Here is a 24,882-nt window from a genome sequence, read left to right on the forward strand (position 1 = left end):
CATTGAAATGTATGTTTTTCAAATTTAACTGAGGAAAAAGGGGCAGTTGATACAAGTAGTTTACTGATCCCTGATAGCTTAGTGCATATGGGCTCCATTGCGTCCATTATTCCCATTGGACACAATTTCATTTATCACTCTCAATGCTTTACTAAGTACCATATTTATTAAAAATTAACTTTATACTCACTTAAGAAAAGGTCTCCTAGTATCTAATGGGTTACCAGTATTTCTTGACTGGATGCCCAGATCACAACTTCTTCAAAAAAGTAATCTCTAACCCTTGTTCTAGTCAACAGATATGAGAAATTTCAGATGACAATAGAAAATGTCATTTGTTTTTGAGCATACAATTTTTTTTTCTATTAATAAAAACACATCACAAACAAAAATATTCTAAACATTTATTGCAATAGCTGGATACCTGTATAGCAGTAACAAGGATTAACTGTTTAAATATCTATGATGTCAAACACCCCCACAACTGACAGACATACTGCAATAAGCAATTCACCCCATCCCACATGGTTTTTATACTGTGACATAAAATATAACAGTGCTATACAGAATGGATGTTTAATTAATGCACAAATCAATCTTCAAATAAACCAGTGTTGTTTAAATATGGCACAAAATAAATTTAATTTTAAAGCTATATTTGCATGCTTTCCATTGCTTAAACTGGCTTTCATGCCTTAACAAAATATTTTAAAATACGTGGGTTCTTCTGCACGTGCTTCTTAAGTAATTATGTTGTGTCTTTTAAATTAATTACATTGTTTTACTTCCATCAGCAGAGAAATACAATCCTGATATCTGCCAATCACCCTATGTTTAAGATATTAAACAATTGTTAGCTTGGCATTTGCCCATTTCCTAATCATTTTTATCAGCCTAATGCATGGTTATAAGCCATTAAGGCATAACACATGAAGTCATCATGATTACACTCAAACAATTATTGTACTGAAATATCAATATATAGGTTTTAACAATGGTTGAATTAAAATGTTTAAACACAACAACCAGAACTGGGACATACAGTACATAATTATTTTTATTATAATAAAATTAAATATGAAAATAAATGTTGACAAGGAAAGCAAAGATATCACAGTAAAAGACTGTATGCTTTTTTCTTCCACAAGAACAACTGTATTTGAAATTCAAAGAAACAAATAGAACAATTATTGTCAATTATATAAATATATATAAAATTTGTATCTAGAGTGCTACTAAATTGATTTAAAGCAGAGATTTGTGTAATATTGTGCAGGTTCCACATTAACTAATTTGTTAACATTCTGCACAGGGATTTTTTGAGTGTATGGTTTTTGTTCAAGATTAGAAATGTGAACCCTCTTGACTAAATTTATTACAGAAATGAAATACTATCAGGAAGCAAACTAAACTCTTAAAAAGGGAAAAGCAACCAGGAAACATTGTCTTATTCTGTTAAGTGATTATTACAGGTACACAAAATTGGTTAGTATTTTTTGTTATTTACAAACACTTTAACAATGACAGACTTAACAAGTGTCAACTAACAGTGTTAATAGCACAATGCTTTCATTATATTTTTATTTTTCTTTGATGGTGTCGAGTAATATAGTCCCAAAACAGCTCAATAACAACCACGTCACAATACTTGTATATACTGGTCAGCCATTAATTCATTTCAAAAAAGTTTTTTTTCCATTTTTTTTCATGGAAATCCCTTCATTTCATTAAAGGCAAAGTACATGGGAAGTAAATCCAAATGAGTTTTAGTCCCATTTTAGTCCCAGTAGTCCCAGGCGCTTCACAATGGTTAATAATCTGGTGTCATCGATTTTGCAAAACACCTTCTGAGGTGTCATCACAAAGTAGAATTGTATACAGTATACTTGCTGCTTAAGCACAAGTCTAGAGGCCTACTTGGTACATATAACTATTACACAGCAGTAGCACAAGTCTAATTCAAAAGCTGCAAAGACAACTGATTGACCCTCTGGTCACCTAAGTTGTTTTTATAGTTGGTGTTCCATTGGACTATCAGTGCCTGAAGCTTGTTTGTAAGACTTCAAGTTAGCCAATTGTATGTCTGCCATGTGATTCCCATTTTTAAAATGACCTTCTGCACTCCCATACTGCTTTCTGTCCCCAAACTGATTTCGGTTACCATCTTCTTTCCAGGATCTTGTCAATGTATGTCCATTCACTAGTTTGTCTTTGGCCCATTCTTTTTGATTGGCAAAAGTAGACAGGGGGGACTTAGGTTGCTGGTAAGATCCAAGACCTGGAGGCATCCAGCAGTTATCAGAGTGGCCTAACACTAGGCATTCCTGGGTACACATCTCTGTAGCTTCAGCTAGTCCTCTGGGACCAAGAGGGCCATCTAGGAAAAAGAATAATTGAAAGTTAATGATACTCAATTCAAAAATCTACAGTACACATCATGACCCGATTACAGGTGTCACATTGCTGGTTTGTATAACAAATAAGATACTTTCATTTGAGGTAGTAATGAAGAGCAACACTATTTATTACAAAGCATGCATAATAATATCAAACATTCTTGATCTGAAGATTCATTTAAAGAATAACAAATCTTGACTCAAATAAGTCTAGTCTACATGCAAAACATAACTGAATCTGACAGAGTTGCTGAAATTGTAATCTTGGTAGTCTTTCCTCATATAGTTCAATGTAATCTAAAGGTCATCAATGTTAATAAACAGTTTAGCAAATAAACTCTACTAAAGAGGTACCACTTATTTAAAATTATATAAAAAGGTATGCTATTTAATAACTAAATATACAATATTTGAACTACTATCTAAGTATACATATACACAAACTGAGATTTTGTATTTGAATCCAGGTTAATCAAGTCTTTCAATTTCACCTGAGAATGACTCAGGTTCATGACCTTTCATTAGTGCTGTTGGGTGACTGTATGTATGCTTTATAACAGGTGTCAAACAGAATCCAGGGAAGAAAATCAAGATCATGGTTTGTCAACTCGCAAAACGAGAGTGCTATTGAACATGCAAAGGAGAATTCTAAAGCAATACTAAACATCAGCCAATTATGTAGGCAGAGAACATATCATTGTGTTAATTAAAACTTGAAAAATATATTCAGTGATCTTTACAATATTAAATTATCAGTCAACATTTAATGCTCAGACATTATATACATTATATAGTTTTTCAGTGTCTTGTCTGACCTTTTTGCATTTGTGCTTATTTAAAATAGGTGCATTTGTGCTTATTTAAAATAAGTTTAAATATGAAGGATTAACAAACACTGTAGAAACTAAAGACAAAACTAAAAGTGAAGAATGATAAAATTCGACTGATAACTGATTCAATAACTTGCAAGTGACATTGACTTAACTGCAGTTATAACACAGCAATAAATATAACATAGGGAAACAATTTTGAATGTTATATACTGTACAGTATGTAAAGGCATTCGTTAATATTGGCACATCATTTCCACCTTCAAGAAAATGTGGAGGAGGAATAAAAACAATTTGAGGATAGCTAAAAGTGTAGAATATAAATAAAGGAAATGTATAATTTTCTACAATTCGCTAGTCAGACTACATGTAGAATATCATGCTTGTTTAGGTCAAGGGGAAGAAAAAGTGTTTTTTTTTTTCTTATCAGTCCAGTGATTTTTTTTTCTAATCACAGCAAGATACATGCCTTTGCTTACAGTAGTGACACTTATAGGCTTAAAGAACTGAATCGTTTTAGCTTTAAACAGAGGACCTCAAAAACACTGAAAAAGTCAACCTGATAGTGAAACACAAAGATGTACTGTAAGTAGAAAGTACCAGGAGGTGTATTTAAAATGTAGATTAGGAGGCACTTTTCTTCACAAAGGCTTGTGTGAGTATAGAATAAGTTACCCAGCTACTGTACATAATCATGCCGTCAAAGCTCATACTGTACCTGTACCTTCCCTGGTTTCCTTAAAAAAATAGTTAGCTATGATCCTCAGATCCATTTCTTGCTAGGAATACAGCAGCCAAAGTCTCTTTCTCTATTACGCTAACTTAAAATTCTCCATAATGTCACTCCCTGAAAAACTACGAATACCATAGTCAGCCCCCCTCTTTTGATCACAGTTGTCTTTCAGCATTCCTCCCCCGCCCCATCTACCCCTTTGCAGTAACATCTTGGTTAACATCTTTTTGTAGGAGGGTCCTAACATCCTTGTCCTACAGCCCAGTGGTCGATAATTAGCCACACAGGTTAAGCCAAATTTCAATAAACATTCATAAATTGTTTTATTTGGTTTTGCTATACCTCATTAAGTGACATTTAAAGATACATTTTTATCTTTACTAATTCCTTCCAGACAGCTCCCAGGTCCACTCAGCCTGCTTTCCAAATGAGTACCATAGGTTAATCCTTCTGGGGGTAATAGACCAGCCAGAGTGTGATGCTGACTGCATCACCTCCACTTCCAGTGTCAGATGGTTGAGAAAAATGGTGGCCCTTGACCCCCATTCCCCCATGGGCCTTTATGGCATGAAAAGGGGGCCTAACATACCTACCTAGATACTGTACATATGTTTACAAAATCAAAATTAATAGACATACTTACGAATGCTGTTATGATGTTTATGATCTGTCAATTCACTTCAATATTACATTTTAAACAAATATATTGCTACACATTTAACACTAGATAAGGTAATATCAGCATTACAACATTTCCAACATTTTGCTCCTCCCTGTTAATTATAGGAAATATGTCCATTTGAATATTGCTCAGGTAAGGTACTGTAACTGATTATTTTAAGGTTGTAAGGTTGAAATGATTGTTTATAAAACACAACTAAAACCTTTAAAATCAGACAAGGAATTAATTAATTGGTGGGCATATCTTACATACATGGTTCTCTTTCTTCTTTTTTTCAGCATGGAATAAACCTATTACTTATATCTTACATAAGCTACTTATTGTTTTATTGCATATTTTTTCAGGGTTCCATTGAAATCGAGAATGAAATCCCAACACACCATTCTGAAAAAGTGACACATTTCATTAAACTAAAGGATGCTCATCACTGTTTGCCTCAGAGTACCCTAGAGCCAAACACAGTACCAACTGTATATAACTGGTACAGTATATTCACCATTTTCATAGCTGCTATTCACCTGTCATCAGTTCCAAACTTGTTTGTGAAATAAATTATTACTTTTTAGAAACTATATACAGTTATGATACATTTTGAATTCTAAAATAATTTACTTACTATGTGTACAAGATCAAACTTTCCTCAAACCATTTTATGGGGGTGGCAGAGGAGGGATGGATTTTTAACATTTATAACATTAATAAATAAAATGTTGTTTTGTGTTTAAATGTCTTATTTATTTTTGATTGCTTCATATTAAAAAGTCCATATTCAATTATATGGTTTTGTGAAAGCTATTTTACAACTAATTGTGTCATGTCTTTATTTCTGTTGAATTGTCATTAGACTTTCAGTGAGAGAAAAGCATTGACACTATGTACAATATGGTACAATATGGCACACAGTAAAAAGAAATTCTGGAGTGGAAGGTTGTAGAATTGCATGCTATTATTAGTGTTTCACACAATTCAAGCCTGTTTGGTAAGATTTTGATGTAAGATTTCATTCACAGCAGGGAAACACCTTATTAAAGCATTAATGCATTTACCAAGGGGGTGCAAAAAAAAAACCTTGTTTAATATATTTCTGGCCTACATTGTTTTAATTAGGACTTTTTCTTATCTACAGTATCTACAGTAGGTCATTACAGTAGTACTAAAATATATTAATTTAAAATCAATTATTCTTTATTTCTTGTACATCTTCCATTTTCCAGTAAACACTGCCTATTTTAAATGTGCAAGATACTTAAATTATTTCATTTGTGCTTTTGATTACACATTTATAACAAAAGGTTGATCATGGTGAAAGCATTTGGCATATCCACAACTCAACATACAGTAGCTAATTTTAGAAAAAAATAAATTGATCTACATTTAGAGGACATGTGACATGCATGTTATAATACCCTTCAATATACAGTATTTTCCATATGTATGTTATTTCTGATCAGATTGCATGATTAAGATTAGATTGCCATTCATATTAATATTCCAACAAGATTGTTTAAAGTTATTTTTTCCTATTTTAATAGTTCTAATCTTAAAAAGAATATATATTTCACTCAATATTTTATATTTTCTTTAAGAAAAACAGTCATTGCAGAGTCCACTGCCAATACCAAAACCTTTGTATTTCTAAAATTAAAAAAGGATATCACTAGATGTGCTTAAAAAAGTTTTCACCTTGTGTATTAATTTTACATCTTTAAAAGTACACTTTTCTTTAAAAATATAACCACTACCAAAAGAAAATTAATACACATGTACATATTTACATAAATATATAAAGCAGATAGCATTTAATTTGTATTCACAGCACATGAACATATTATTATAAAGATTGCACTAGAAGAATATACTCAGTTTGCTATGTGGCCACAATGGATAGAACAGCACCATGACATTCCCTGCTTTACCTGTCACATTTCTTATTGATGACATGATGAAGGATAACCTGATCATTATAATGTGTCCCTAAGGATGGAACTATTGCTAATGACAAAAAAGAAGTCTAACATCTGATAACACTGGCAAGGTGTAACTTCACAAAATAACTTTAAAATGTTTTTTTTTATCTACAGTGTCATTATTGGTACATGCAATATTTCAATAGTATGACAGAATATTATAATTTATGTTATACTTAGGAGTTTTAAAAGTATAAAGTACTTTAGGAACCTTTCAATAAGCTGCAGAGAGAGAGAGAGAGAAGCAGGTCTTAAGTATTACTACAGTTCTGCATTCTCAGACAGATTTATATTATAAACTTGTGTGCACTAAAATGCACACATTCTTCACAATTTATTTTAGAGGCACTCTCTATGTGATGGTTTTAATGAATATTTCCAACTGAGCCTTCAATTTAATGGCAATCACAGACAAGTGCACAACCCAAATCAATACAGATGTATACAGAACCTTCAATGTGAGCCCCTCTAACTGGGAGGGTAATCCACCATTTTACAGATTTAGAGAACTAATCAATTAAAGACAGGATGAGGTCAAATGCTATTGAGCGAGACTTCAAAGTGATTCTATCTGTTCTTGTTGCATTTTCTTATTTATTCATCTGACTGATTATCATAAAACACATTTTCTGGTAGGGACACTCATATTTCAGTGTTAAGAAAGGTTTTCTTAGAATTGCACAATGATTTATTGATGTGATCAATATAACTAGCCTAATAAGTTCAAAAAGAACTTTAAATGTTGATTGAAAGATTTTAATTGCAGACAGCCAGCATGTCCTGGACCATTGCATTACACCTGGTTTATTTCTGTTTTTTTTTTGTTCTCACTTTCCCTTTCTGCCAGAACATCCTAGCTCTCAATCAGTCTTCTTGAGTGATCCGCCACTCTCCGGTCACGTGCGCTTGGGCTCTAATGCATCACACCCACGCGGCAGTGACCAGCCATGTCGTAAAAAAGTTTTGATCAAACTACTATAAACTGTAATAGTAATAGTAAACTGTAATATCTACATATTTACACAAAACATTTTGCTAAGAATAAACATTAAAAATCCAAATTAAGCTCCAGCAGAAACAGTATAAAATAAAATCACACAAATGTTTCCTTTTCTTTTTTTGTGCAACAGTTTAGTACATATTTCTCTCAAACACAAAAAATGTAATCAGTTCAGTGATTAAATACCTTTAAAAAGATGTGTCTACACATGAAACTGAAATAAATAATTATGAGACTTTTCAGTAATTCATAATAGTTTTATTTTCATTAAAGTGGTTTGCTTTTTCTTACAGTTTATACTCAACAAAATATTTACTGCTAGGTGTTTGTATTCATCATCCATTTGTAGTCCAACAGAAATAAGAATTTGAGATACTGTCTTGTTATTTAAACTGCTTTTTGAAATAATTTACTAGCATGTATTGCCCAGAGTGACTTATGTCCCAATAATCTTGTACTGTTTTTAACAATTTACAGTGGACAATCTGCTCCCTAGGGTGAGGTTTAAGATAACTTTTCATTGCTCATAGCCTTAGGCGTTTGAGTTGCTAAACTCACCCAGTTAATCTGTTCCCTGCATGGCTATCCTTTGAGATGTTCTGTATTATAACATGAGCCATATGCGTTTCCACTGTAGGTCAAGGGGCTATTGCATTTCATCCAAATTGAAAAATAGCATAGCATTAGGTCAGAATGAAACCTTGTGATATTAACTTGAACTAGGAATAATAAATACAGTATGTTTCCTGCCAATTACATGACATTTCAGCTTCAAAGTAAAGTAATTAATTTCTATACTGTACTGTATATCACGAAGAAACAATATACACAAATATAATATTTCTAATTGATACAAATTGCAAAAATAACTTGATTAAATTTAATAATTATAATGAATATGTCTAAAGTGTAAATATTAAACATAAAAATAACCCATACTGTACAGCCATCAAACAGAAATTATTTTTTCTTGCTTCCCATATTGTGTAGGTTTCTTTTGAAGATGTTTTGCCAGGCTGATTTTTTTCTCATAACTGTATTTTGTATTTCTGTTCTGAGTTCTTTTTAGTGCAACCTTTAAGATCACTTGTCTAGAGGACACAATGAATTGATATAATTGTGGAGAAATTTGTCCCCTAATAAGAACATGCCGCCTTGCACCTCTGAGACCCAGCTTTAAATGTGGTTCAAGCTTAAGCGATCAAAAATCATTTCCATGTAATGATTGTTATGGGCCCCAGGAATGTCTGATTATATCATCACTAACCCACTCCCTGAAGGCTAAGTGTCCACCACAATAACTAGCAATAATAGGCTCTTAAGGAGTGTTACATTATTAGGGCAACATGAAAGATTGTACAGGGTGAAACAGATACAGTGCTGCAGTGACACAGAGAAAATTAATTTCAGATATATGATAAAAGATTACATCAAAGATGGTGCAGAACTCTCAGCTGAGAAACTGCCCCATATTTCAACAACATTTGTAGCACTAGCAGCTTTTGAGGTGAGGTAAATGATACTTTAATGGGATTTCTGATGATTAACCCTTTTAAATGCATTTAAGAAGGCAGGTTGTTAAAAGCTTACAGGGTTATATTGCTTGATTTTATTGACTAGATTTTACTTTTATTTTCAATCTACATGCTGTTTGAATGCCAAGATGGGGAAAAAACTCAACAGTGTCTTTATTATACAGTATGTCTGTTTCATTGCTCATTGTTTACATTTGGTATTTTATTCAACTTACACTCCCGTGGAAATTACAAAATTTGAACATATCTATATCTCTACATCTAAATACAAGTAATTAATAACTACAGCTACAGCATAACTGCATGTTGGTGCAGTTACAATTTAGATTTCAGGGCAACAGTGACAGCTTTCCGCATAATATGTTTCTGATTTTCAGAAGACACTGTTCTCCCATCCCATCAGTGACTATATTGAAAACAGTGCATAGATTGAAAATTAATTTTATAGTTAAGAAGTTAATCTTGTAATTAACAGTTCTTAAGCCAAGTCCTCTCCATTTTTACTGAGAAACGATAGGTAAAAACATGCTTAAGAACATAAATATTCAAATATCATTCAAATGTGTGTTCTGCCTCATCTTTGGAGTCCCCACTGATCTGAAACTAAATTATAAGTTAAAACCAGTATTATAAATTCAAATAGCAGAAAAAAAACAATAAATAAACTTCTGAATTTTTAAGTGCCTTGTTAATGATTTTGTATTTGAAGCACAGTATGCTGTTTTATTTCAATCACAGTCAACCTTAAACATCGTGAATTACTTGTTCATGAACCTTTTCACGGATCATACTCATTCATGGCAATCAATTACAGATTGAAGTTAAATGAAAATCAAATTCAAAATAAAATGAAGTGTTTTCAAATGTAGAATGCATTTTTAAAACTAAACATATTACATCGGTCTGTAAAATGGATCAGTAAACATCAGGAGAGGTTAAAGGCTTTCCAGTAATCAAGATTCTATTGAGAAAAGTGGTTGATCACACCCTGAACACTGAAGAGAAGATGGAATACATATTCGTTTCTGAAGGTATAATAATACATGCAGAGTTTGAAATGATTTTGGCACCTATAAATATAATTTGGTTGCTTCTTCTGTGAATCTTAATGCTATGGAAGTAGCTGAAACATAAATAAGACAAAAATCAATCAACTGATCTATAATTCTCCATGGTGAATTACTACTATTTAAATAATGTTTTGCTCAAGACAACTTTATAAAGTGCATATCTCAATCTATCAGTGACACTTCACATTTCTTATCTGAAATTATGTTTCAGTTAAGTTGTGCTTATTTGACATAATCCATATAATTTAAACAGACATGTACTGTAAATCACTTCCTAAAATTAGACTAAATAAAAGTTGATTGTGAACAGTAAATTGAGAGAAATATATCAAAATTAACATTATATTTCAGCAACTGCCAATAAACATTTGGAAAATATATATTCAAAGGTAAGCACAAATAAGGTTGTTTTTGTTTTCTTAAAGGTGAGTGGAATAGCTTAGTTTAATGAAGTAGTTCAAGTAGGTAGCTGCATCAGCATGTGTAGGCTGCAAAGGAACAAGTAAAGGTTTATGTTAGGGTTAAGGTGTCACAAACGAAGAGGGTTCTGCAGCCGAAACATTGTGTTTCTTTTATTCTCTTTTCAGCATGGAATAAACCTCTACTTGTTCCTTTGTGGCTTAGTGTAATGATGAGTAACATGATAAACCATTCCAAAATGATAGAATCACCAATTATTTTCTTATATATCCAAAATATATCCAGAACAAGGTGGAGAATGAAAAATATACCATACCAGATATTCATTGCCAATTAGAGGACAGATGCGTCCCACACTGACGTCACAGCAATTTTGCGAACACCCTGGACTCTTGATGAAATGACCAATTCATTTGAAATGTTGCCTATTCTTAAGGAGTTGTGACGTTTTAGTTGTAACCTCATAAGTATACTTATTTTTATTCAATTTGCACTTATCATTCACATTAATTTCATGATCGCACATACAGTACATATAGCTTTATTGAAAAGAGTGAACAACATTTTTCACTTTGATGTCCAAATATTTTTTAGGGCACTGCCTTATAATTATTATAGAAAATACACACTAGTTTCAAACTTTTTTACTTCATATCACTGTAGTGTACATTCAAAATATGGAAGATGGACTGAATAATTCAGAATTCTAAAGCTTATTGTGCAGTTCGTATTTTTGGCATTTAAATGTAACATTTTTTTGTAAAATATATAATATTGTTTATTATAAACTAGATAATTGGTGCTTTGTTTCCCACAATTCTGATCCTGCTTGAGTGAGAAATCATAACTCTTTCAAAATGAGCATCACAGTAGTGGAGTGTTCTATAGTGCTGCCTCATTTTTACAAGTATTCAATGAGCACCTGATCTTCACATGAAAGAGTGCTTTACTACTTCATAATGTTCAACCAAGACAGTGAAAGTGCAGTGAAAAAAAAACAATAAAAGCACCACTTTCAGGAATTAGGATTTATACACGTATAGCGAGCAATTTAAGATCGGTAAAATGTAGTAAAATATAAGGTCACGTGACATATCAATCAGATCTAAATGGAGAAGTTTTTGTACTAATTAATAAAGGTATTATATTAATAAACATATATCTGCTAAACATATTATAATTCACATCTCACTTTACATCCCTTATTACCTCCTTACCGTGAAATGACATTATTACAAGTCTCCAGTAGCACTAACAAAGGAAAGAAAAAACTATGTATTGTAACACTTCTGGGTTCATGTGGGCGCCCTCGCCGCTGCTGCATCAGGTCAGCCCCTCACCGTTAGGGACTCGAACCCGGGCCTCCGGCATCACTCAACAGGGACCCAGCCTCTTGAGCCAAAGGAAAATCTCCCATCAGCCCAGCGGCTGCGGTCCCTGCTATTCACAGGGAAGGGTGGTGACGTCACCGCTCTTGTAAGCCAGCTATCACAAGCAATTGAGGCCGTATCCGTTACACTACCCCACTTAATTCACTGTTCTCAGCGAAGGGCTATCCAACCCCACTCTGACACCAGTGTAGCGCTCCGGGGTTCACATGGGTGCCCTCGCCGCTGCCACCTCAAGTCAGCCCCCCACCATCGAGGACTCTAACCTGGGCCTCACTCAACAGGGACCCAGCCTCTTGAGCCAAAGGGAAATCTCCCGTCAGCCCCGTCAGGCTGCGGTCCCTGCTATTCACAGGGAAGAGCGGTGACGTCACCGTTCTAGTAAGTCGGCTCTCACAAGGGATTGAGGCCATATGCATTACAGTATTATTATTTAGTATAAATTACATGATTATTGATTTTCTTCCAAAAATGCAGCTCCTGACTGAATAGGAGGTCATGTTCTGAGAACAACCTAGACTTGTTAGAATTCATGCAGTGACCCCTCAAAGGTGTTGTGAGGTTCAGAGTGATCCCCTGCAGGAATGTTTCCCCATAGCAAAAAGTGTGCTTTGCCAATCAATTAAGTAACATGGCAGACCCATTTAACTGATATACACGACAATGTGAACCTTATTACTCAACATTAGCAAAGCATTTTTGTATTACTTCTTTATCTACCAGCTAAGTCAATTAGGAAAGTTAGCCCTCTGAAAACTGATTCTGGGAAATTCTGATTCTGTAACCAACGGTAGACTCTGTGCATAAAAAGAAAATAAGAAAAGTTATAAAATTGTCCAATTGATTCTTCTAGCCCATTTAGTAGTTAATGGGTAATTAATCCAATGTCCTCTTCCATTAGTTTCTTAAAAGAAGTCAGGGTTGTTCCATATTCCCACATTTTCATAAATATGTACCTTCTATTTTCAGTTCTAGATGCACTTCCACATTGTTAGTGAAATTTAAAAACACTTCCACATTGTTTCCATGTGTTTCCATTTTACATTTGATGGATTAATGTTTCAATGTTTGTCCTTAAGGAGTACAAGTTTGAGTTTCTCAATTTTCTCAAATGCTCTTGAGGATTTTGAATACTTTGGTTAGGTCTTCTTGTAATCCTCTCTCTTTAAGACTCAGAAGGGTTATTCTTTTCAGCTTATTAGCATAAGACATCCCCTTAAACCAAGGAATGCATCTAGTTGCTCTTCTGTGCAGTGATTCCAGAGCAACAATCACACCCCTCTAAAATCACCGATTTGTTAATAAAAGTACCCAAAAATGATTTATGTCAGTTACAATACCTGAAATGTTTCTCAATATGTGGTGATCCTTGGCCTTTTTCAAATCTTTCCTTATATTTTATACTGTATGTATGAACTTCATTGTTCATTTGAAGACTTCCTTAATAAGACACATTCAATATTCTAATTTTGCTTTTCAGTCTTTTTTGCTATATTAAAAGCATCGCACCATAGAAGCATCATTATGCAATTTTTATGTGACATGCCACTGTTTGAATTTAAGACTGAGTAAATGCACTAAACAATGAAACTCCATGTACTTACTTATGAAAATGAATATGTGTGTAAATCCATTTCGTTTCACTCCACTGCTTATTTACTGCATCTATTTATATTTTTAGTGTTGGAGTCAATACTTTAATCCACCACACACCTAAAAAAGGCTCCATAACGAGGATTTTGTGTTTTTTTCTATTGAATTTTCAACTTGGAATTAATCTCCACATTAGAAGTGAAGCCTCAGAATATTTCAATTGTAGAAGGTTGTCAGGAGTATGAAGTACAGTACATGGCTTAAATTTGTTCCTATGAGTATTGAAATTATTTTATGGAAGTACATTCAGTATTGTAAGTAATGTATATTTTAGTGCCAAAAAGGCTCAGTTATATTGTATTTTAACAATTTTAGAAAGGTGAATCGAACCTTATTTAGAAAGACCCTAAAGTTCTGTTGGTGTTTAACACTGACATAAGTAAAACAGCATCTTATATATGGAAAACTATATCCTGAACTATTATACCCTTCGAGAAAAGTTAGTAAACTCAACAGTGATGACCTATACTGTTTACCATCATGGATTTTGTCCTTTTCAAAACAGTTGTGTATACAGTTTATACAGCACACTTTATACAGCCAATATTCTGATGGTATTTCCAGTGTGTTAGAGTTTAAGGTTTTGGATGGTTTTGATTAAAACAGTATATACAGGAATGTACTCCTCTCTAACATAGTTACATTAAAACAGTGCATTTCAATGTTTTTAAGATTATTTTAAATAATGATAAAACAGTATATTAAATGAAATACTTGTTGATAAATATGCATATATGTGAATATACATGATATCTTCTCAGACAGAAACATATTAATAGGAACAGTGAATGCAAACGGATAAACTGATTGCTAATTCTGACAAGACTAGACCATCAAAATGCCTTTGAGAAATGTAGAAGTTTCCATACAGCTAAGGAAAACATATCGCAAGCAACAGAAACATTTAAAAAGGAAATGTGTTTAAGCTTGTTTTACAGCTGATTTATATTAATGCACTTGGTCTGCAAGCTTACTACATTTCTTACTTACAGCACTTTAAACCTGCCCTGCTTTCATGCCTTTGGCATATCACATGAGTTTGTGCCATGACCTGCAGTCACATTAATAATTCTGCCTGTCACTAAACCATCACAATGTCACTCATCAACTATCATTATATCACCCGAAAGGAGGATCATCAGTGAAAGCCTGACAAACTAATCTCTGTATAAAGCTGCTGTTCAGCAGTTGGGGAAGAGAAAATCCCTGGATACTTGTGCTTTCCTTTTAAATAATCCTTACAAATATTGCAGCTGGAATAATATTTTTATAAGGGAATGGTGGGAGCCTAAAATTTTATTTTGTCTTATATTTTAGAAAAATTCTTATTTCCTCCTGGTCCCAATTATCATTAATGCTCATACCTACTGTACATTAAGCACAAAAGACTACATCTGCTAGGCTTATCAAGGAGTGTTATAAAGGATGAAGCCTATTGGTTGGAGAAGCACATGATATACTGTATGTTGTAAGAATACAATCTAATAATAGAGAAAGTGGTGTTTAGTTGAAAGAAGAGTGGATCATTGTCTTGTACCCTGGTCAATGATGACAAAAAAACGGTTCAATTATTTCTTTCCAGCATTCAGTTACTGGAGGTGGAGTTATTAAAGGGAATTCAGAAATTACTTGCCTTGATCAAATTGCTTTTAGGTTAAAGTGAAAGCACTTTGAAATCCCTAATTGCATTAATCAATGGGAATTCTGTGTAATACACGATTCCAAAAAAACAGCAATAGCATGGCAGGATACAAAAAAGGTATTTGAAAGTGATGCATTTTGTGATTAACATGCATTATTCTACCTGCATCAGTCTGACCTTTTTGAAGCGCATTTATTTCTTGTCCTCTAAATTACAGACATATTATTCTCTAATACACAAGTCAAATGGAAATATTTTCCAGTGTTCAGTAAATAGAATCTATATTAAAATTGATCTTTCAAATAAAAAAGCTGTACATATATTCATTTATTTTGATGTATCATTCACAATTTTATTATAATTGGAATTGGCAACTCATTGTATGCAAACAACATTATTAATGGGAAAGTACTCTAATTAATAGTAGGCTAAATTAACACCACTGATGGTGGGCTTACATAACTGACCTGTGTTAACAAAAATCTGTGCCAAATCAACTTTCTGGTGGGTTTGTTTATTTATTAGTGCTGTTTAGCTAGCCAGATGTTGTTATTCAGAATAAATGAACCTTTGTTTTATTGCTTAACAGAGGCCCAGAGATGCTCAGTCTCCAGCTGCCACACTGCTGCCTAAAGAAACCTCTTTTTAGCCAGGCAGAACAAATGTTTTGTTTGTACAGGCCAAATTACATCAGAACACATTATTCTATATGCCTTCTAAACGTTCATGTTTGTAAGGCAAGCCAACATAAGTCAAGGCTACATTATTGATAGATTTAAGTAAAAAAGACTTTATTTTTTCAATTGTTCAAAAATGCTCTCCCAATATGTTACTTGACTGTAGAAATGAAGATATACTTCTGTCTCACATGGGAATGTAATTCAAAAATGTCTAACCATGTTTTTTGAAAGCGTACTCTAATAATGATTTAAAGGCTACCTATAATCATCAAATTATCGTGACCTGCAGTAGGTGTTAAACTAGTGGTAAACTGCACTTAAAGGTAAATGTTATTAGACTACGTCCTTTTAGGTTTTCATGAAGTTAATCTATGGTGGTTTGACTATAGACCACAAATGACAACCTTACATTTTTGTTATAAGTCCAAAGAATACGGCCATCATTTCATTTAATTCTAAGAATAAAAACTTAATTTATGCTGTTTGTGCAGGGACATGGAAGCTTTCTTTTTTTGTCATTCATGTGGTTGTCTTTAATGTTGAACTGGGGGCCAAATGACTACTGTACCAAAGAGTTACAGTACATACATTACTGACTTACTGTATCTACATATCAATTCAGAATTTCACAATGTCTGTGTCAGCTAAATATGTCCTTGTTTTGGTTTGATAATACAATGTTTTCTGAGTTCACTCTTATCAGCAAAATCCTTTGGACGAAAAAAAAAATATAAATGCAATTTATTAGTCTTCTGAATATTGGAAGGGGATATTTATTTAAAATTTACCTACTTTCTCAATTGGGGATTCAAAACCTTGAGTCTGGTTTTTGGTCCAAGAAATTTCCCATTTGATAAGGCATGAGAAATGAAAAAAAAAACTAGTTGTGCCAACTAATTAAAAAAAATCTGTAATCAAAAGCTAGTATGTTAGGACAGTCAAAGTGGATAAATACAGGTAACTTCATGCTGTTATAAAGAATATGCTAGTTTAAACCTCAAAAGATGCCTCCCTAAGCCAAAAACAAGTTCAGTTTAGACAACAACTCCAATATCAAAGGATTTTTTCGTACTAACCAAATTGGTATCTATAGCAACTAGTCTGCTGTAAACACTTTAACAGGATTAAATGTCACACAAGGATGTGCTACTCAGCTGAATTGTATGATGACTCCATTCTTCAGAACCAAGTGAATATCCATAGAAACTACCTTCCTATGGAGATCATTTCACCCACTTATGTATTATTACAATTATTATAATAAATAATAGTGGAAAACAATAGGATTAAACACATACTGTACACAACTTGCTAGATAAAATTGCAATACTTTAATAGTAACATTAACCAATCATGTACAATCAAAACACAATGCAGAAAACATTACAGTACTAGGATGAAACAAGTTCTGGAAGATCAGTGAAAACCAGTAATCATACACACTAAAGATATTCTGGGCAGTTTATATTATGAAATCAATTCTAATGGAAAAAAAATCCTTAAAAACTGTCCATGCTAATTTTCCATTCCAAAATCATTGCTGTTCTGCAGTTGTTGCAGGATTCAGAGGAAAACCTGTGATGTCACTGCTCTGCAAACAGAGTAATGTCTATAATGGTGTTTTCTCATTTGGAAATGAACCCAGGGAAGCATAAAAAGCACCAGTTACACATTTTTTTATCAGGAAACATGTCAGTTTTAATGTCAATTTAATGTATGCTGAGTACAGTTAAGCTAATGCCTGAATAATCAGCTGTACTGTCTAAAAACAATTGCTTTAAATTAATAAAAACATAATGTCAACCTGCCTATCACATTGCTTTCTTACAATTTTCCACAGAAAAAGAGCTGGATTAGATGATATGTGATTGCTTACCTTTCTAGTTAATGTTGTTAATTTTAGTATTAATATCATATGATAACAATGTGTAACAAACATCTACAAATAATGATATATTCAAGGCTAAAAATAAATGATAGTGTGTTAAAGCACTAACTAGAAATAATACATTATAATTAAAAATGGTAATGGCACTTCCCTTTATTCTGTTTAATTTATTTGGAACAAAAACACCACATCTGCACTTAATATGCATTTAAGTGCAGCAGTGTACTACACATACAAAGAAAAAAAAAAGATTAATAACACTACAACACTCTAGATCAGATAGAATGTGCAAAGAAAGTATATTTAATGGTGATGTCTCCTAACAGCACAATCTGCTTCCAGTGGATATTACAGATACAGAGTTATGATATACAGCAGAGGCTTCTTTGGGCCATACAATTATGACACTATAGAGAATGTTTGCTGACCCCACTGAGAGTTTCATTGACCATGATGAATTACCCCTGGGGCTCCCCTTAAAGGCATGCATAGCAGAACTACACTTACAGATGAGTTTTAGCTGTAGTATTAGTGTGCTGCAGTACTCTAAATTGTCAAAAAATAATATTTTACATGAAAATGCTGGCTATAGCATAATACATTCTTGAACTATGAAGAAATTTAAGATAATGGCAAAACAACTATTCCTTATATCAAAAATGCTTTTTTATTGATTGGTTGACTGATAGGTGATTGAATATCTCACTTTTTTAAATGTTCATTTTACTGCTGACTATAAAACAACAACTTCCAAAGAGCCTATGTTCAAGCAAACACATGTAGAAGGAATTTAGAAGATCTTTAATGATTGTGTTTACAGATAAATTTACACAATGTATTATGAACAGTAACCATAATTAATAATTGACAGATTTATTTGAGAAAATATGGAATCAATGTACAAAGCTTACAATACAATTGATTGCATTTCGGCCAAAGATAAAGCGTGTACAGTTTGATACAAATTTACAAACCACACGTTACTTGCATTCAGCCATGTTAATGATAGGTTAATGATTTCTATGGATATTACATGTGTCCAGTTCAAAATTCTGCTTACATAAATGTTTTGTGGCCTTTTAAAACATTTTCAGAATGAAGTTCTACATATAATTTGCAAGATTATTGAATGTACAAACTCAAATGTAATAGTTTTCATTCATTTTTTAAATTAATTTTCACATGATCTGTGACTAATGTCTTATTGATCCTAATCTTGTTGAGTATCACATGGAGTGCTCATCTTTTAAACTTAAATATAAAATCACATTTTTTCAGCTTGTTGAATATTGGGGGAAAATGATAAGAGATACCCATATTTTTAATATATAAGAGACAGTTATTTTGGTTGTTACCTTGACCTCATTTCTTTGGTTTTATTTATAGGACAGAGACACATTAAAGCTTGAAAATCTACCTAGAACATCAGATAGTTTAATTGCTCTGCATTATGCAACTCTAGAAGATTAACGTTGAGAGAGAAATAGTGAATAACATATACAGTAATGTTCATGGATTATTCCAAATGATTACAATAGCCTTTAAATTTGTCTACATAACGAACAAGCATTTACAAATATAGGCATGGTAACAAACATGATGGGCCCATCTTTTCCATCTAGCTCAGATGGACTTTTCAGTAAATAACTCTTCAAGGGGTGGCCCTGCTAATCCCTTCGGGAGGTGTCCAGTGTGCCTTTATAGGACCTGCACAGCTGAGCTCAGATCAACCTCCATACTGGGCACACCCCACGTAATGCCACAAGAGAGAACAGAGTGGCAGCTAGGAGATCTTAATCTACAGTAAGAAAGGGAAGGATTTTCTCTCCTGGTATATTTTAACACTAAAAGAAAAAAAACTGTTCTTAATTTCTATAATAAAAATAATTAAATTAAATGTTTAAAAATATACACCACAGCAAATTAAACATTAAAGAAAGAGGATTACCTTTTAATGAAATTATAAATACTGTACCATACATTTCACTAACCTGCACTGTAAAGTTAAATAAACACAAAATAAAATATGCAGTAAATAGTAAAAAAAAATAATTAATTGGATTCTTCCCATACTTGATTGCAATATGGGTTACTCACAACTATTAGTGAAAAACAGAAATATGAAACACAGAAGATATTACACATACACAAAAGCAAAGTTTCACTGAAAGTAAAATGGGGTCCTGGTGGTGATCACGTTATGCAAACTGTGCACTAATAAGCCATGGAAGAAACACACCACACTTCATGCTCTTTTATGTTACATAACCTTTCAGTAATTTGAAAATTATATTATGGGACCCATGGGATGTTTTTACATAAAGTCAGATTTATGTAAATTGAGTCCTATGTAAAGTGGTGAGAGGGTGCACATTTAAATAGGTACCTGAAATACAATGGAGGTAGAGAGAACATTCCCCGGAAATGAAATCATATATAACAATAATGACAAAAATCTAAAAGCCAGTGAAACTGAAGGTTACATTTATAAGGGCATTACCATCTTGTAGATCTGAGGCTAAAGTAAGATGGGGCCTAGTTAGTAATGGGATAAGATATCTTCAAGGAAAACCAGTTTACTATTACAAGTGATCAAAAATTTCCAGACCAATTCCCCAGTATGATGACTTGCTCATTAAAGATCCCATGACAGTGTTTATAAGAGTTTTAAATCCTGGCTAAATTTCACTCTGGGCTTGTAAAATCGGGCCTCTATAAATGTCCTTCTAAATTGAATTGAAGCAGTAATTTTTCACTTTTCTACTTACTCTGCAGTGTAATAGAGTTGCAGATATAGTACATACTGTTTACCATACATTCGCATACACTTCAATGTTTGCTCCAATAACGAGCATATTTGCAGAAAAGGTTAAAACATTATCACTTTTCACAAAGTATATAAACTTAATATGGTCTGAAGGAGCACTTAAAAATGTTTCCGAAATAACCACATGTAAGACTTTGATGCTTAAAATGTTCAGGAAGAAAGTGTAATACTGGTGTGTATTTTTTCTTTAAACTACCAATACCAGCCATATACAGTTTACATAATATGTTTATGTTCCTAAATTAATATCGGTTATGATCATCAGACACGTTATGCTCCTCTTCTTTTTATGCTCAGCTACTAAAATTACCCTTTATTTGTAAAATCCCATACAAATATTCAATACTAAGTGGATTAAAACGTGCACAGTAAAGAGATTAAATGATTAAATATTTTCACTAATGACCAGTGCACCACGAGCGCCCTTGTCAGTCATTTTGGTCAGCCAAACACATACCGCAGTACAACGCAGTGGCTTGTGGGTAGTTGTGTGCAGTATGGGTTTGTACCGTCCATTTTGAATGGCTGCATCTGTATATAGCAGATGTGATCTGTGAAATTCAGAAACTTCCAACACATGTATTGGATCCCTTATCCACTAAATGCTGTAGGTCACCATATAATCTTTGATTTTTAAATACCTTTAGTAAATTAACTATTAGGTAACCAGATTTGTTTTTTGTAATTTTCACATATTTTTTTCTTAAATTTGTCAAGTAACAAATATAGCACAATTAAGGACAGTATATTTTGCAATAATAAAGTATTATTCAAATAATAAACCAAATTATTGATTAGATATCTTGAGATTAAAAATAAATATTAAACACAAATAGAACAAAACTGCATTAAAAATTAAAACAATTTTATTATTTTATAAAATGATAAAAAATGTAATCACTAGAAGCTGTTGGAACAGTCACTTTTAGCTCATTGAGGATAATATACAAGGCAACATCTCTTAGCAGAATTAAGAACAATAGTATATAGCCTCCTTGGTTCTAGTAAAGAACCATGATTTTATGCTTTAACAAGATAAGCCTCAGAATTAGAAAAAAGATATACACATACAGTACACACCTTTATGGCAGTTTGGTATACAATAAAGATCCTCATACTGTTTCTGACAGTATACTGTAGTACTAACAGGCAGAATCATACTTTTAGGTTTGACACTCAACCTTTCAATTTGACTGCTGCAAAAACTGTCCAGTTATTATTAGGCTATCATTGCAGGTTTTTTCCCCTTGTGGAACAGAAATTGTACCAGAGTGTTGAGGAAATTTAGCTGACAAGTTGGACTGCAGGATTGAAGAGTGGGCTGATTTACTGGATTTTCCAGACTGAACAATGGGGTAAAATTTTTTGACTCTAGTCACAAATAAGAAAGAATCTTTTTTTTCTGGGCTTAGCTTCCAGTGATTATGTTTATAAAATATAGCTAATAGATTATGAGATTTTTACCATTAAGTATAAAGAGATCTGAAATCTGGGATCTGAAGTAAGGAGATTAAATAACCCTGAAGCTTAGTCTGTATTATTTTTGTTTAAATGTATCTAAATAAATAAAATAATATGTATTTTTAAAATATGTTTACACTAAGAAATAAAGCAAAACAAAAACAACACTACAACTTAAAAGTTATAGATTTATTTATGTTATAGTTAATGTAAAGGAAACATTGCAAGCAATGCAATCCCTTACAAAGCAAGGGATGCAGCATTCAAATCGGGTAATAAATCAGAACTAAGGTCAGCCAGGATCAATCTAAACAATGGTATTAAACATGCAGAAAACATTCAAACAGGAATTAGAGGAACACTTCACCACTAATGACCCACGGCGCATGTGGCAAGGTATACAGGCCCTCACAGAATACAAAAAGAAGAACATCTGTGCATCTGCCCATGATGTCTCCCTGCCTAAAGAGTGAACACACGCAAGGCTGCAGGACATGACGGCATACCCAGTCACATCCTTAGAGCCTGCGCCAATCAACTGGTGGATGTATTCATAAACATTTTTAACATGTCCCTGGCCCAAGCTGTAGTCCCCACCTGCTTCAAGACAACCACCATCATCCCAATACCGAAGAAAACCACAGTGACTACCGCCCGGTGGCACTAACCCCTGTTATCATTAAGTGCTTCAAGAGGCTGGTCATGGGGCACATTAAGGACACCATTCCAGCCACACCGGACCCGTACCAATTCGTCTACTGGCCCAACAGATCCAGAGATGACGCAGTCTTCATTGCCATACACACTGCCCTATCCAATCTGGATAAAAAGAACATATACGCAAGACTACTATTCATTGACTTCAACTCAGCTTTTAACACCATCATTCCAGAGAAACTACTCAAGAAACTCAGTGCACTGGGTCTTGAAACCACCCTCTGCAACTGGATTCTGGGCTTCCTGACAGGCAGAGTCCAGGCTGTCAGGCTTGGAAAACACACCTCTGGCAAACTAACTCTGAACACTGGGGCCCCCCAGGGTTGTGTGCTTAGTCCAGTGCTTTACACCCTCTACACCCACAACTGTAAGGCTAAACATAACACCAACTCCATCATCATGTTTGCCAATGACACCACAGTTGTAGGTCTGATCACAGACAATGATGAGAGGGCCTACAAGGAGGAGGTCAATCTCCTTACAACGTGGTGTGAAGACAACAACCTCACCCTCAACTTTAGCAAAAACAAGGAGTAGGATCATTGATTTCAGAAAACTGCAAAACGGTCATGCCCCTATCCACATCAATGGGACTGAAGTGGAAAGGTCAGTAACTTCAAATTCCTTGGCATCCATATCACCGAGGACCTCACATGGTCTCTCAATGTCACTTGTCTGATTAAGAAAGCGCAACAGCGCCTGTACTTCCTAAGACGGTTGAAGAAGGCTAAGATATCTGCCCAGATCCTCACAAACTTTTACAGATGCGCTACAGAAAGCATACTGAAAGGTTGCAGCACAGTGTAGTATGGCAACTGCAGTATTGCTGACCACAAAGCCCTTTGTTGCTCACCCATCCATCCAGGACATTTATGACAGACGGTGCTTGAGGAGTGCTTGAGGAAAGCATCATCAAAGACCCCATACACCCCAGCTACAGACTGTTTGACCCTCTACCATCTGGAAAACAGTACCGGAGCATTTGGGCCTGGACTACCAGACTCAGAGACAGTTTTTACCCGCACACTATCAAACTAACTACAAGCCTCTCTCACTTACAATCTGAACCCTTACAGTGCCTTCTCTCTTTATCAAAACTCTATGAAAACTTTATGAAATCTACCACTACCTCACATGTCAAGAAGTTTACTCCCCATAATTTTCTATCCTTTATTTCATTCTGTTGATGTATGATTTTGGACAACTGATGTTGTTTTGCACATTACCTGTTACCTGTTGTTCTTTTGCACATTGCCTGTTGTCTCTGTCTTTCTTTCTTGTATTGTTGTTTTTTTTGTACTTACCGTTTGAGAGCTAGCTAAATTGCATTTCATTATGCCACATACTGTACCTGTGTATGAGTATAATGACAATAAACTTGAACTTGAACTAATGTATTTTATATATGTTGGATTAATATATATTAAATTATAATAGATTTTGCAGCAATTCTAAAAAATGATTTAGTGGAAATGTTATACTATGACAGGTGCAAGTGTCTCTGCTGCCAGATGAAATGTTTCTGTTAAGATAGGTCAACAGCAATACAACTGGATTCTAAGCCCATGATTCATGCTAGGAAGAAGCAATGTGCTGTATCTTATTAATCAGCCAACTTGACAGGTGTCAGGTTCTTCTTTCTTACCTTCACTCACTCTGAACTAAGGTTTATTTAAAACCTGGTTATACAAGTTAAAAACATTGTCTTTTCCATAGCATTCCAGCTGAATATATATCCATTATTTACATTCTTAATTGCTACAATTATTTCCCCAAAGATCTGAAGAACAACTTGGTATCCATCATGGAACATATTCATTTGTAGGAATACATTTTCCTTTTGGAGAAATTAGTCAGAAAACTAATTTTCTTAAAATGTCACATTTTTGTATTTACTGTACAGTACATTATTAACAACAGAAAATTGAATCAGAAATCTGTTAAATATGACTATATGATATATGTAGAATGACGTTTTTAGAAAATGAAAGGG

At 33.6% G+C, this 24,882-nt stretch overlaps 1 protein-coding gene across 4 annotated transcripts in view; it reads right to left on the reverse strand.

Moving 5' to 3' along the window:
* Nucleotides 1-390: 390 nt before the first annotated feature.
* pcdh9 (protocadherin 9) overlaps nucleotides 391-24,882 on the reverse strand; it is a 364,723-nt gene continuing 340,231 nt past the window's right edge. For all 4 annotated transcript variants that reach the window (XM_088603202.1, XM_088603183.1, XM_088603191.1 and 1 more), the window contains one exon: nucleotides 391-2,377. In XM_088603202.1, coding sequence (XP_088459328.1) covers nucleotides 2,010-2,377 — 368 coding nt within the window. In that variant the 3' untranslated portion in view covers nucleotides 391-2,009. The remainder of the gene's footprint in view (nucleotides 2,378-24,882) is intronic.

Source organism: Lepisosteus platostomus, chromosome 2 (assembly GCF_059453375.1).
Source record: "Lepisosteus platostomus isolate fLepPlt1 chromosome 2, fLepPlt1.hap1, whole genome shotgun sequence".
Taxonomy (NCBI): Eukaryota; Metazoa; Chordata; class Actinopteri; order Semionotiformes; family Lepisosteidae; genus Lepisosteus; species Lepisosteus platostomus.